The sequence below is a fragment of the Rhamphochromis longiceps genome, linkage group LG5, assembly GCF_057381845.1.
Source record: "Rhamphochromis longiceps isolate RC_006_pf linkage group LG5, R_longiceps_female_GT1.1, whole genome shotgun sequence".
In the NCBI taxonomy this organism is placed as follows: Eukaryota; Metazoa; Chordata; class Actinopteri; order Cichliformes; family Cichlidae; genus Rhamphochromis; species Rhamphochromis longiceps.
Genome location: NC_140561.1, coordinates 14,069,527 through 14,085,105, shown reverse-complemented (window position 1 = coordinate 14,085,105; position 15,579 = coordinate 14,069,527). Strand labels below are relative to the sequence as shown.

Genomic DNA, 15,579 nt, shown 5'->3' with positions numbered 1-15,579 from the left:
GATGCTGGATGACCCAAATCACTGTGGTTTAGCAACAGGAACTTTGCGTTTTGCCCAGCTTAAGGCTATCTCCCGTGATCTTGCAAGAAGTAGGTTAAAGTAACAGGAGAAATGAAAGAAATGAAACCTAACCGAACTCACTTAATTGCTGATTTAGGAAAAAATAATTTAAGTGAAGAATTGTAATGCCGCTAGGATAGGCTCCAAACCCCCTTATGCAAAAACCTGAAAAGGATAAGCGGAAGAGGATGGATGGATGGACTCTATAGTGCACACTGCACAGTCAATTAACCGCGAGTTAAAGAAAGTATCACTTTAAGAAGAAGCTGCCTCCTCTCTGTATGTTTGAATAAACAATGCGACAACAGATGCCAAGAAACGAAACTTATAGCAAACCCTTTTCCGGGTTAAACCAACAATTTTGATAGAGCAGGTTACAGTTCACACTGTCATTTTTACCTTTTCTACAAAATCATTTTTCAGGAGACAAACATTAGCTACCATGAACTCTTTGAACCAGCAGTATGAGGAAAAGGTCCGTCCCTGCATTGACCTCATTGATAAACTCCGCTCTCTTGGTGTAGAGAAGGACCTGGCGCTGCCTGCTATCGCCGTGATAGGGGACCAAAGCTCGGGGAAGAGCTCTGTGTTGGAGGCGCTGTCCGGGGTGGCACTGCCGAGAGGAGTTGGTAAGAAGACACTTATTTCCAGCTCAGCAAACTCACTGTTCATTAGACTCGTGACAGTCCAGTATATAAGTAATCCTTTCATACCTTACTTAAATAATATACCAAGGGCGTAGATTTGGCATGGACGGAAGGGACACGTCCCCACCAATATCCAGCGGTTATTGAATTGTCCCCACCAATAATTTGATCTCTTTGAGTAAAGAAAAACAAAACCGATAGAAAAAAAAACGATCTGTCAATGTCTCATTCACCCAGCGGTGCAGAAAGAGTTAAATTACGTTCTCTGCTGGAGTCCTGTGGAACATAGGACTGCCATAATGAATTAATTAAATACACCATTAAATAATTAATTAAATGTGTCAATAATGAATTAAAATTGGAATTAATTAATTAAATAAATAGGTATGACACATGTAATTAATTAATTATTGACACATTTAAATAATTATTTATGTATTTCACATTTTTATTAATTATTGACACATTTAATTAATTATTTAATGATATATTTAATTATTTATGTATTTCACATTTTAATTAATTATTGACACATTTCATTAATTATTTAATGATATATTTAATTATTTATGTATTTCACATTTTAATTAATTATTGACACATTTCATTAATTATTTAATGATATATTTATTTATTTCATTTTGGCGCCTGGCTCTCATCTTGAATTAATTTTATCTGTCAGCCTCACCCATCAAACCCAGGGGGCGGGGTTAACGCTGCCCATGCAGCTTCTCTAACATTTCATTGGTTGCCGTGCAAAGTAAGTCAAAACAGGTCGATCCTAGATAATCGATTGCTTGTGTAGACTTGGGGCAGCCAGGTATCCCAGAATGTATTTCAAATCACAGGCAGCAATGGTGGTGCTGTAGTTTTAAAATACCCCGTTTTTCTGTCACCAACTACACTTTTAACAGTGTTTTAGCCGCGAATGTCGCACCGTAATCTTCACATGTCTGGTCAGGTTGTCAACATAGAACATGTTTGCAAAAGTCCTCAGATGTTTTCAGAGATTTCACTAGCTCTGCTAACAGTCAGCATGCAGAGTGCACCCAGGGGGTTACGTTAACCGGTTTGTTTACATATTCCACTCTCCGTGTTCCACATGTTGCATTCACAGATTCTCATTTTCACCGAACGATCGTCTCTTTCCGCCTGGTCTTGTGTCTCTGTGCTTCTGTAACATAAAGAACGAGCTGACATTTTTCTCACGAAACCAGCGATCTGGGGCCTGTTCTTCGTACGTCGCTTACTACATCCAAGATCAAATGACACATCCAAGACCAAACCATCGCGCTAACCGTGAGCTCGCTAATCCGGTTCCCCGAACACACCTGCTGTTGACGATTAGTACAGCTGGACGCAGTAATGTGACATCACTGGGTGTCGTAAAAGGGGCTACGCATCGATAGTAGAAACATTTTTTTTTCTTTTATTAGTAATATAAACATACAAACAAAATGCACCATATATTACAGATTCAGAGAATAAACATTTCTTACATATTAGCAACTTTCATATATAGTGAAAATAAAATATAAAGATGGGGTCACATAAATTAACAGATTATTAACTCACTAAATCAAAATCTTCTACAAAGGAAACAAAAAAAGCAGCCTTTTTCTTTTTAACTAAAGTCAAAGATTTAACCAACAGGTTTAGGTCGTTTTTCCAGTGAGCCAGTGTTGATAGTAGAAACATTGATCGGCAACCCGCTGATTGGTCGGCGAAAATGTCGAAGGGGCGTGCACGGTATTTTCCGGCAGCAGAGCAAGAACTCATGAGTGAGGGATTTCAGGAGTTTCAGAGTTTAATGAAAACGCAAGAGAACACTGCAAAGGCTGCAAAAGCAAGGAGAGAGGGGCTGGCAGAAAGTTGCTGACAAATCAAACTCGTAGGTAATTTAATAATAATAATAATAATAATGGATTGGGTTTATATAGCGCTTTCCAAGGCACCCAAAGCGCTGTACGATACCACTATTCATTCACTCCCACATTCACACACTGGTGGAGGCAGCTACGGTTGTAGCCAGGCTGCCATATCGCGCCATCGGCCCCTCTGGCCAACACCAGTAGGCGGTAGGGTAGATCTATCATATGACACTATATTGTCCAATATCATATGGCATTATATTATATTATAATATGTTATATTATATCCCCTTTCACATTAGAGCCACAACAGGACCCACAAGAACATGGGAACAAGTAAAAGTGGAATACAGGAGTATTCTACAGAATGGTAATATTTATCTCTTAGATTGCTTTTCGTCTCTTGGCAAGGTAATACTGGCCTGTAATACTCTGTTAGTTTGTTCATAACAGCAACCAAGAAAAGGGCAGAGGAAAAAAAGACAGGTGGTGGTCCTGCACCCCCTCGTCAACAAGTTGGTTAAGTAAATAATACCCTCACGGGAATATCGATATCTCTCAATGAGCACACTGTCGCGCTGAGCTAAAGGATCCTGTCTATCCCGCAATATACGCTGAATTCTGAGGACTCTCCTTATCAATCTTGCACCTTCCGCAATGGGTTGGTCGCGTATACGGACAGGACATGGCTGCGACAGGCTTCCCAAATCCACCTTCGCTTTTATAGCCGTGGTCTCTCATCTTGATTACACGAAGTAATTTACAATTACTACTCTGAAATATGAATTACATCTGTAATAATCACATACATGTAATAGAATGTTAATAGTACATTTCCCTTTTTTAGGAAATGACCTGTATGTATCTGTGTGACATCAATAAAAGGATCAAGTGCTGCATTATCTTTAGTTACATTGATGTTATTTATTTATGGTGAAACAGTGGTGGAATATCGCTGTTGCTTTCGTATAAATGAAGCGGACATACCTGCGTGGCCGCGATCTAATCCTGTTTACATAAAATAAACCTGCTCCCGAGCAGGTTTACGCTTACGGCTCTGTTGCTATGACAGCAAGTCCCGGGCCCTGTGCTTCGTACGTCGCTTACTACATCCAAGATCAAATGAAACATCCAAGACCAAATCATCGCGCTAACTCTGAGCTCGCTATTCCGGTTCCCCGAACACACCTGTTGTTGACGATTAGTATAGCTGGATGAAGTAATGTGAGATCACTGGGTGGCCCAACAGGGGCTACGCATCGATAGTAGAAACATTGATCGGCAACCCTTTGATTGGTCGGCGAAAATGTCGAAGGAGCGCGCTCGGTATTTTTCGGCAGCAGAGCAAGAACTCTTGAGTGAGGGATTTCAGGAGTTTCAGAGTTTAATTAAAACACAAGGGAACACTGCAAAGGCTGCAAAAGCAAGGAGAGAGGGCTGGCAGAAAGTTGCTGACAAATCAAACTCGTAAGTAATTCAATAATAACAATAATAATGGAGTGGATTTATATAGCGCTTTTCAAGGCACCCAAAGCGCTTTACAATGCCACTATTCATTCACTCTCACATTCACACACTGGTGGAGGCAGCTACGGTTGTAGCCACAGCTGCCCTGGGGCAGACTGACAGAAGCCAGGCTGCCATATTGCGCCATCGGCCCCTCTGGCCAACACCAGTAGGCGGTAGGGTAGATTTATCATATCACACCATATTATCCAATATTATATTACATTATATTATATTATAATATGTTATATTATATCCCCTTTCACATTAGAGCCACAACAGGACCCACTAGAACATGGGAACAAGTAAAAGTGAAATATAAGAATATTCTACAGAATGGTAATATTTATCACTTATATTGCTTGTCGTCTCTTGGAAAGAGACCCTGGAATACTCTGTTTGTTTGTTCATAACAGCAACCAAGAAAAGGGCAGAGCAAAAAAAAAGACAGGTGGTGGTCCTGCACCCCCTCGTCAACAAGTTGGTTAAGTGAATAATACCCTCACGGGAAAATCGATATCTCTCTATGAGCACACTGTCGCGCTGAGCTAAAGGATCCTGTCTGTCCCGCAATATACGCTGAATTCTGAGGACTCTCCTTATCAATCTTGCACCTTCCGCAATGGGTTGCTCGCGTAAACGGACAGGACATGGCTGCGACAGGCTTCCCAAATCCACCTTCGCTTTTATAGCCGTGGTCTCTCATCTTGATTACACGAAGTAATTTACAATTACTACTCTGAAATATGAATTACATCTGTAATAATCACATACATGTAATAGAATGTTAATAGTACATTTCCCTTTTTTAGGGAATGACCTGTATGTATCTGTGTGACATCAATAAAAGGATCAAGTGCTGCATTATCTTTAGTTACATTGATGTTATTTATTTATGGTGAAACAGTGGTGGAATATCGCTGTTGCTTTCGTATGAATGACGCGGACATACCTGCGTGGCCGCGATCTAATCCTGTTTACATAAAGTAAACCTGCTCCCCAGCAGGTTTACGCTTACGGCTCTGTTGCTATGACAGCAAGTCCCGGATGGGCTTCGGGGAACCGAACGATCCAGGATCACGCAAAATCGTCAACAATCTAATCCAGCTAACTTACTTAGCGAGGTACGAAGAACAGGCCACAGCTCAACAGACCCTCAGTTTACCTGCATGCATCCTCCTCCTCACCTGTCAGCTGTTTAACACCTGCTGCTAATTCAAGAAACACGCCTACGTTACCTGGTGATAGTCACAGTTTAACTGGGCAGCCGGTACTCGATATAAAGCAATGTCAGCGCATTTTTCTGCACAAGATAAGGAAATATAGTATTTTTCCCGAGCGCAGAGCTGCTGGAGCTTGTTTCCTTACAGAGCACTTTATAGGCGAACAGCTTCATCAGCGGCTGATGTCCAATCACTGGCACACAGCTTTGAAACCTCACCTGAGTTTTAGCTCTCAGTGGTTAAACGCTGGACTTCATTCACTCAGGTTCTGTCTGTCGGGTCACGTTTACTTCGCTGTTTTATTTACAACTGAGCAAATCGGTTTGGCTGAGGTTAAAGTTACGTTTCATAACTGCATAGTTTTACAGACCTTTAATGGTTCACTGGCACATGTGTTAGACTGAACTATTCGCTTTTCTTTATCTGGTGTGTTTTGGATTTAACAGTGAATTCTGAGATTAAACTGACTTTTAAAATGTTTTATACAAAGAGGAAAGAGAAGGCGCATTTCCACCGAGAGAAGCAGAGTTTGCAACAGCATGTTCATCATGAAGTCTGCAACCTGGACAGAAATATTATATCATCTATTTTTTAATAGTTATTCAACTGTATTCTAAGCACCAGCTATCTGTTAGAATTTTTAGAGTTTACTTAACTAAAAATAAATGAGGTTAACATATAATTTGTGTGATTTTTTTTCTCTCTCTCTCTTTTCTTTTTTCTTTTCTTTTTTTTTGTGCTTTTTCGGTCATGTTATGTTTAACTGTCAAAGTTTTGTTACAAACTATGAAACACATCGTGCAGACTTCTGGATGTTAGAAGAAAACTAATACTGCTCATGAATGAGACTAAAGGCAGCAAAGTGTCCTTTAAAACTAAACATGTTAGTAGGACCTCCCTATTTATATCATAGTTTATGATATAGCACGTGCATTTCAGTAATAGCCTACTGATTTCAGTGTAGTGGTGTCACACAACAGTCACACAGCTCACATGGTCATTATCTGTGATACTCCTTAACTATAATTTATCTAAGTTAACTTCAGTTAACCATTCAGACGGTTCTTTTGCAATGAAAAAGCTGTGTACCGGGGCCTGCGCTTTGTCGGTGGTAATAACAGCTTGCGAGGCGAGCGGGTCTATCCCAGGCTTTGCCGTGAGACTGGGCATCGAAGCACTTTTGCAAAGAGGCTGTATCTTGACAAACCGACCAGACATATGAAGATTAAACCACTACATTCTCGGCTAAAAAAATATTAAAACTGTATTTGGTGACACACAAACAGGGTTTTTCAAAGTTCAGTTCTGTTAGTTTCCACATGCCGGTTGTTGTGTGCTAAAAACAATGGCCACCAGGCCAAAGCAATGGTTTTGACTCGATCAGCGTTAACCCCGCCCCCTGGGTTTGATGGGTGAGGCTGACAGATAAAATTAATTCAAGATGAGAGCCAGGCGCCAGGACTGCCAAAGTGAAATAAATAAATATATCATTAAATAATTAATGAAATGTGTCAATAATTAATTAAAATGTGAAATACATAAATAATTAATTAAATGTGTCAATAATTAATTAATTACATGTGTCATTACTATTTATTTAATTAATTAATTCCAATTTTAATTAATTATTGCCACATTTAATTAATTATTTAATGGTGTATTTAATTAATTCATTATGCGAGGAGGAGAGGAGGATGGCAGCAAAAATAACCTGGATATAAGAAAGTATTTTTCAAAGAAACCTGTAAGTCACTTAAAGTCAAGTTCACTCATAAAATCTGTCCATCATAATAACGTTACAGGCTATGCAAGGCAATACATGCCAACCCTCCCGTTTTTTCTCGGACAATCCCGAATTTCAGTGCCCCTCTTATTACTCTTTCTGGGTTGCAAAATAAACTTTTAAAAAAATTTCAGGCGAGAATGTAGCTGTGAAAACTTCAAATATCTGAACCGGGGAGAACAGTAAACTCCCAGCACATCGTTTTAGGCTTTGGCCCACATCAGTCTAAAATTGTATGTAACCATGAATAACGTGTTGCCATGTCCACCAGGAGAGACTGGACCGTATAGATGTAAAACAAATATGCCGGCAGTTTATCTCAGTTAACGAGAGGAGCAGGCCTGTGTTTGGCTCCTTCACATACTGGACATTAAGTTATTGTGTGGGACACCAGTAGTCCATGTCTGTTGCTGTAACAGTAGTTCATGTTTAGAGTAAAACATCCCAGCTCACTGATTTGATCGGGGCAATAGTGCCTAAAATGTTGCATAATTTTGCTGAGAGATCTGTTACTTTGTGGTAATCTTAGATGAGTAGTTTTATGGACAAAACCCACCAGGTCATTCAGTGTTCCCTTAGTACTAATGTATAAGAGATGTTGGTGTACTATAACTGAAGTAATGTTGTTAAGTCCTTAAAGTCATATTATTTTATTGTCATGACTGTATTTTAAGCTATTTTTATTTTTGTATGATATCTGATTTATATGAAATATGGCTGAAGTAAACTAAAGCCTAAAATACTTAGTCAGTCATTTGTTTAATAGTAACTTAACATTATATAATTCACATATAAAACTATAAATTGTAATTTTAAATGGTTTAAAAGCATGTAGAATAGCATAGGCAAGTATATTTCTCCTTTTTTTTAATCAAGAAGCAAAGACGAAAAGGAAAAAAAAAGAAACAGGGCAGGGTTCGGTGGCTGAATCATCCGTCCCCACCAATGCCAAAACCAAATCTACGCCCTTGTAATATACACTACTGGTCAAATGTTTTAGAACACCCTAATTTTTCCAGTTATTTTTTGCAATACAAGTCGTTCAAGTCCGATGAATAGCTTGGCACAAAGGTTAGAAAGGCCAGAGGTTAAAAAAGTTAATGTTTCCCAAAAATGAAAAAGAAAAAAAGTACATTTCAGAATTATATGTTACTCTGCCGAAATGGTGGGCCAACTCATCTCCCGTGCAACATATTTATTGGCCTTACCAAAAGAAAGTGTCTTTGAGTATAAAATAAAATGGGGGGCGGCTATTTTCATGTCTTTATCATTGTGCCACATATACAAAAAGGCCTTTTTCAGGGAACACAAAATGGGTTAACAATTTAAAGATGTTCTGCAGCAATGGAAGTCGATCAAGCCTTGAAAGCTGGTGCTACTAATTCCTACAGGTGTTCCATCTTTTCTGGATTACTTACAATCCCCTCTGTCTGCATAAGGGCAGTGTTGGAACACACTGTGGTACCATACTGTTATAGCCCGTCTCGGGGTGGCCAGACCATAAGGGTGATCCATCCCCGTCTGACCCCAAGCAGCACATCACACAATTAGTACAGTTTGATGGTGATTTATTTACAATGAGTGGATTTAAAACAAAGGAAAGGAGCGGACTATAACTTTGGGGTGGACCTAACGAAAAAACAACAAACAAAAGGAGCCTATCTCAAGGATATATCAAACTTGCCTACTCAAAAGAATTAAACCAAACGACAGGAACTTACCTCCCCAACTAACAAAAACATGAGAAAACTGTAATCAAAGAAAAGGGCAGTCCACCCCTACATGCCCCTGTGTAAAACAAACATCACTAGACAGGTAACATAAAGTCTGCCAGTTAGGATGGGCCGAGGATGAAAGGCTCGCCGTCCATGGCGGTGTCATCAAATACGTTGTCTCCCGGTAGTTAGCCAATCCGCAGGAACTGTCCCCTGGATCCACCAATGACGAGAAGGCACCTACACACTTAAATTTGCATATGAGAAACAACATTACGACAGCAGTCGTTAACACATACCCTCGTGAGCATCAGTTGAACAGTATTGTACTGCAGAGAGTTTATTGTTACAAAAAAAGGTAATTAATAATGGAAGAGAGACAGGCCATCAGTTAAAAATGCACAGAGAAATTGCAAAGAAAGTCAAGGCGTCAGTGACTAGAGTTACCTTCACCATCAAAAGGCACTCAGAAACTGAAAGGATGAGGTCTGGCTCACCCAGCGCACAACTGAATCAGAGGATTTTGGTTTAGCTGTTATATCTGCCAAAGGTGGCGAGTCAAAAGTTTAGAATACGTTTTAGTCTATAAATTGATTCCATTATTTCTTTTTTTTTTAACTGAAGTTGCTTATTTGTAAGATGCTTTCATTTCAGGGTGCAATGAGACATTAAACTGCATCATTTTCAATAAAAACTGGAAAAATTGGGGTGTTCTAAAACTTTTGACCGGTAGTGTATATACATTTGAAATCCCTTACCTTTGTTTAATTGGCGTTATTTCTCTGTTCAAATTCAACTTGTAACAACTTGTTCAAATCAAATCCTTACAGTACTACCTGACCACTGGTCTTATCCTGGCATGGGCTCTGACGTGGTTCTATAGAAGTGCGTTTGAATATATTTGGATAAGCCGAGACAAATGTCGGGCTGGCTGGATAAATTTCAGTTTCTGTTTCTGTTTTCTTAGTTTCTGTTTTCATTCTTGTTGCTTTGAGTCTTGGTCTATTTGAGTTTCTGTTTCTGGGACCTTCACTGTTTCCCTCTCTGTCTTGTTTCATTTTGGTTCCTTTGCCCTCCCTTGTTTCCTTTTCTTTCTCATCTTGTTTATTGAATAATTTCCTCTGTTTATTTTCCAGTTACAGTGTATCTGCAAAGTATTCACAGCACTTCACTTGTTCCACATTTTTGTCATGTTCACTCTTATTCACCTTAGTCTGCACACAACACCCCATAATAACAAAGAAAGAAAAGTTTGCTTGAGATTCAATTTCTACAGACCTCCAAACATGGCCTTCAGATTAGCTCAAGAACAGAAAGTGAAAGTTTCATGGAATGGGTTTAGCTGGCTGAGCAGCTACATGCAAACCTCACATCATCAAGCATAATGTAAAGAGTCAGATGCATGGGTATAAACCACTGGACTCTGGAGTAGTGGAGACGTGTTCTCTTCAGGAAGAATGGTCAAAAATCCCCGTAAATCCAATCTTAAACCTTGTGGAAAGCCTTCCCAGAAGAGTTGAAGCAGCAAAGGGTGGGCCAACATCATGTTTAACCCTATGGATTAAGAATTAGATATTCCTGCAGACACATAAGAAAATGTGTTTGGCAATATAGTATAATGACTGCTTTTTTATGATCTTATCAAATACTCTGGGTATTCACTCAAATCTTTTCCTCTCTGTCTCACCATTCACTCATAAAAAACACAGGTATTGTGACAAGATGTCCACTAGAACTGAAGATGACAAGAAAGAAGAAAGGAGAGGCGTGGTATGGAAAGATAAGCTACCGTGACTATAATGAAGAGCTAAAAAAGCCTTCACTTGTGGAGAAAAAGATTCGGGAAGGTACAGCGTGAAGTATTCTTAAATGTCACTGTTATTGATGGAGGCAGAAGATAGGCCAGCTAAACTTATTGTTCAGGTGTGACTCAAACCAAATCCTCTTTTCAGCACAAGATAAACTGGTGGGGAATGGGACTGGGATCAGCAATGACCTCATCAGTCTGGAGATTGCTTCCCCTGATGTCCCAGATCTGACACTCATCGACCTGCCTGGCATCACCAGAGTGGCTGTCAGTGGACAATCAGAGGACATTGGTGAACAGGTAGCATTTGGTGGTAGAATGCATCAAGTCAGATTAAAATACAGCTCAATTCATCCCTGTCACATGTTTGCTGTTTTACTTTTGATTTTTAGAAAAGCAAGAAAGACCCCATCATAAATATATGCATGATTGCTATCAGTACAGCCCACAGAACACTATCCAAACCACAGCTCAATAATATAATCATATGATATATTTCTCTTGTGAAAAAATGAAAAGTATGGCTGTGATCTTTTATGGGTATTACATTCATTCACAACTTGATTTGAACAATCCTAATTTGGGCACGATTAGTTTGTATAACTTTTTGCAACTATATTTTTCCATTTCGTAGCTTAATATTTGTTACGTTACAAGCTAATACTTTCAGATAAAACGACTGATCCAGAATAACATCAGAAAACAAGAAACCATCAGCTTGGTGGTTGTTCCATGCAACGTGGATATTGCAACCACAGAGGCTTTGAGGATGGCACAGCAGGTGGATCCTGAAGGAGAGAGGACTTTGGGTAACTAGAACTGATTTTAAAAAGTGGCACCTGGCTTATAAGCAAATGTCTCTCTTAGGTCATTGATTCTCTATCCACTGAATAAATATAGTTGCTATGTATGCTTACTGCATACATTTATCATGTTGGTTCTGTTTTCACTGGTGAGGAAACTGTTGAATCTCATTTAATCTTTTTATTAGTTTGTCACAATGTGAGCAATATTTAATGGCTGGCACCAAGCTCTGACTGGAGCTCATTAATGATTATTATCATCATCATTATCCAGCTGCTTTTCTCATAAGGTGGGGAATCCAACACTATATCTCTCTGTCAGGTATCTTGACCAAACCTGACCTGGTGGACAAAGGCACAGAAGAGAACGTGGTTAAAATTGTCCATAATGAAGTCATCCCGCTGAAGAAGGGCTACATGGTGGTCAAATGCAGGGGTCAGAAGGAGATCACAGAGAAGGTTTCACTTTCTGAAGCACTAAAAAATGAGGAAGCCTTCTTCGAAGAGCATGCCCATTTCCAGTAAGTTTGCTCTTTTTGGAAATTATGCAAACAAGTGTTTGTGGTGTGTTAGGCTGTGTTGCTTATACTCTAACCTTTTGTTTGTGCTGTAGGACTCTCTTTGATGAGGGTCAGGCCACTGTTCCTAAACTGGCAGAAAAACTCACTCTTGAACTGGTGCATCATATTCAGGTAAGTACTTATTACTGTTTTACCTTTGTAGGTCACTGGGGAGAGCTTTAACCCACTCCAGCTTTGATGTGATTTGTCCATGTGATTTGTAGAAATCTCTGCCACGGCTTGATGAGCAGATACAAAAGAAACTTAAACAAACTCGGGCAAACCTGGACAAATTAAGCAATGGACCCCCATCTGATGCAATTGAAAGACTTGGTTTCCTCATTGATGTAAGTTCACCAGTTTTTTTAGGAGACAAAAAATTGCCAGCTGCAGGTTTTGCACCTCCTAAACAAAAGTGTAAGAAAAATGAATATGAGCTTCTGGAAACAACATTTCCTGTTCTTTGAAACCGTTCCTTCTTAGAGAGTGTCAGCATTCACACAGGATGCTATCAGTCTCACCAAAGGTGAAGAATTAAAATGTGGATACAAGTCCAGCATCTTTTCCTTACTGAGAGGTCAGTTTGCAGTATGGAGGGAAGCCATAGAGACCTCTGGAACAAATTGTAAGTTAATTTAAAACTTGTTAATTAGTTACCTCTAATATACCTACTGTTAAAAGATGAAATTATTAATTATTAATACTATTTTCCCACCACAACTACAACCATATTATAGTCAACTGGAATATTCAGAGAGAGGTTTCTCAATATGAACGAAAGTACCGTGGAAGAGAGCTCCCAGGGTTTATCAACTACAAGACGTTTGAGGCCATGATCCAGGAGCAGATCAAACAGCTGGAGGAGCCTGCTGTCCAGAAACTCAAAGATGTGTCAGGCATGTTTTTTATGATACCGCAATCATTGAAAGTGATCACAGAACATGTTACTTTGCAGGTATTCTTTCATTTTCTAATTTTTTATATAATTTTCTCTTTTTAGAGCTTGTGAAGAAGGAGCTCTTTGAGTTGGCACAGAGCAGCCTGGTTGGCTTTCCTAACCTCATCAGAACAGCAATGGTAACATCTCCTTTGCTGCTTGTTGTATATTTATTAATAAACACTGATAAATATGTACTGACATCTTCTGTGTGATTTAGCTGAAGATTGAAGACATCAGAACTAAACGGGAAGCTGAAGCAGAGGCCATACTGAGGATGCAGTTTCAGATGGAGCTGATCGTTTACACTCAGGACACAACATACAGCCAGATGTTAGCAAAGAGGAAGAGGGAAGACAAAGAGGAGGCTGTAAATTCCCTGGTGAACAATAATAGCAGTGGGGCCACCCTGAAAGAGATGCTGAAACACCTTAAATCCTATTACCAAGTAAATGTTACTGAAACTCTGTTTTTTATGTTTGCATTTAAAAACATGATATAGTACATAAACTCTTGCCATGTCAAAAGATACATCCCACTGAAGTTTTCAATATAAGAGAAAAAGTAGACTCTTTGAAACAGTGACTACAGATAAGCAACAACAAAAAGAAAAGAAGAAAACTAAAACTAAAGCTGAAATTTAGAATGTATACAGTTAAATGAAATGAACACCTGTTATATTTATGACACAGTCACATAAAGCAACAAACAGGAAATTTGGGTTAGAGCCTGAATTTGCTCACTGCCCCAACAAACTCAGCTTGATGGGACAAAAATGGGCCACAAAGTAGAAACAAATCCAGTTTATCTGCCCATAGACATCAGTACAGAAGCAAATCTTTTACTTAGAGATGTTTGGCCTCAGTAACAGTAACAATGTTAGTTTGTTTTTGCCTAATAATTTATTAATACAGAATAAATGTTTTAATGTCTTCTCAAAGCCAGGTCCAAATTCAGGTCTGACAGTATTAGAGACACCAACTATATTTTTGTGATGGCGGCACATGAAGGATTTAGCTTTTTAGCGCATCCCTATTATCTGCTGGGAGGGTGGTTTTAGTCTTTGTTTTATTTTGTTTTAAGAATATTACTCAACTTTATTAAGTCTTAGTCTGGTATGACTTTTTTTCTGTTTTTCTTTAGATGTGAACACAATGTAACCAACTAAGTTGGTTACAAAATATCGAGATGTTCTATGATTTTGTTCACAGCTAATAATTTAATACAAAATAACAACCATGTTCAAATTCTGACATATTACAGACAGTAACAAACAAAAGCTTTTTACGTCCTTATTTCTGTCTTCTCCGCTCACAGATTGCTGGTCAGCGTCTTGCTGACCAGCTCCCCCTGGTGATCCGCTATCAGATGCTGCAGCAGTTTGCCAACCAGCTGCAGAGGGAGATGCTGCAGATGCTTCAGGATAAGGAGAGAAAAGAGTCCCTGCTTCAAGAGGACATTGGCACAAAAATTCAAAGGGAACAACTTCAGAACGGCCTTAAACGCCTCTCAAACGGCCGCCTTTTGTTGACTGAGTTTAGTATGAACACATTCAACTTCAGCTCAGCACAAGGGCAAAGCTTAAAACCAGATTTCTAACCTGACAAACAAAATGATGGACGTCACTTCATAGAATCATAGAAATATTTCCCCAGCATTCGCTTTGCAATACATTTTGAGTGCCTTTATTATAGATTGTAATTGTTTTAGTGTGTGTGTAGATATATATAATATATATATATATATAATATATATATATATATATATATATATATATATATATATATATATATATATAATATAACATCTTAAAGGGTCATACGCATGTATGTTGCTGTTGCAGAAGTATATTTTTTGTTTATTAAAAATGTTTTGAGTGTTAGAAATAAAAATCACTGGTAATGGTATGCACTCCATGTGCTATTTTGTTATATTGTGTGTTACAGTTTGTGTATACATTAACGGGGGAAATGAATAACTAAAATAAAGTGAGACATATACTAAAAGGCTGAATTTTTTGAAAGTGACATTTTTTTCTGCAAAAATATGATCAGAATGTATTAAAAGAACATTTCTCAACAACGGATTCATCTTCAAACTGGTACAGCCCCAAAATAAATGAGATTAGTTATACCACTGTACAAAATATGGAAACAGATACCAATTCACAATGACAGGCTTGGTATTATTTGCCCTCCACCCTCTAATCTTTGTGCCATCCTTAAAGTTTTTTGGTCATATAAATGAAACTGTTGCCAGAAATTATGGGGAGGATAAAGTTGTTCTGAGCCCCCTTTTTAAAACTATTTTTCTACTCATTAAAACATCAACATGAACTACATAATGTTAATAAAATATGCAGCGAAAGCTAGATAGAAAACAATACCTTAAATCCTGACAAGTGGACTGACCCTCAAATGCCTCAGAGTGGTATATTCCACTGCCTACAGTTCTCTTAATCCTTTACTTTGCAAAGGTGAACTGAAAACCAAGCATGTGTTGGACATTATCCTTAACTTCTACTCAAAAAGAACAAATTGTGTTTACAGCTGTAATCAGTCTGCAGTCTTTGTTACTTTCAATACCTTGAAAACTGAATCTTGTCCTTCAATGCAGTTGCCATACAAAAAACAAGAGATCAACATTTCCTAACGCATGTTTATGTTC

The 15,579-nt window shown here is 38.6% G+C and overlaps 1 protein-coding gene across 1 annotated transcript; it reads left to right on the top strand.

The window, feature by feature from the left end:
• LOC146669417 (interferon-induced GTP-binding protein Mx-like) lies at positions 1-14,627 on the top strand. Its single transcript, XM_085405987.1, has 12 exons — positions 1-689; positions 10,515-10,652; positions 10,758-10,912; positions 11,283-11,421; positions 11,738-11,936; positions 12,029-12,107; positions 12,200-12,322; positions 12,459-12,600; positions 12,713-12,871; positions 12,976-13,052; positions 13,133-13,360; positions 14,230-14,627. The coding sequence occupies exons 1-12, from the start codon at positions 503-505 to the stop codon at positions 14,509-14,511; spliced, it is 1,908 nt and encodes a 635-aa protein (XP_085262113.1). The 5' UTR covers positions 1-502; the 3' UTR covers positions 14,512-14,627.
• The last annotated feature ends 952 nt before the right edge of the window (positions 14,628-15,579 follow it).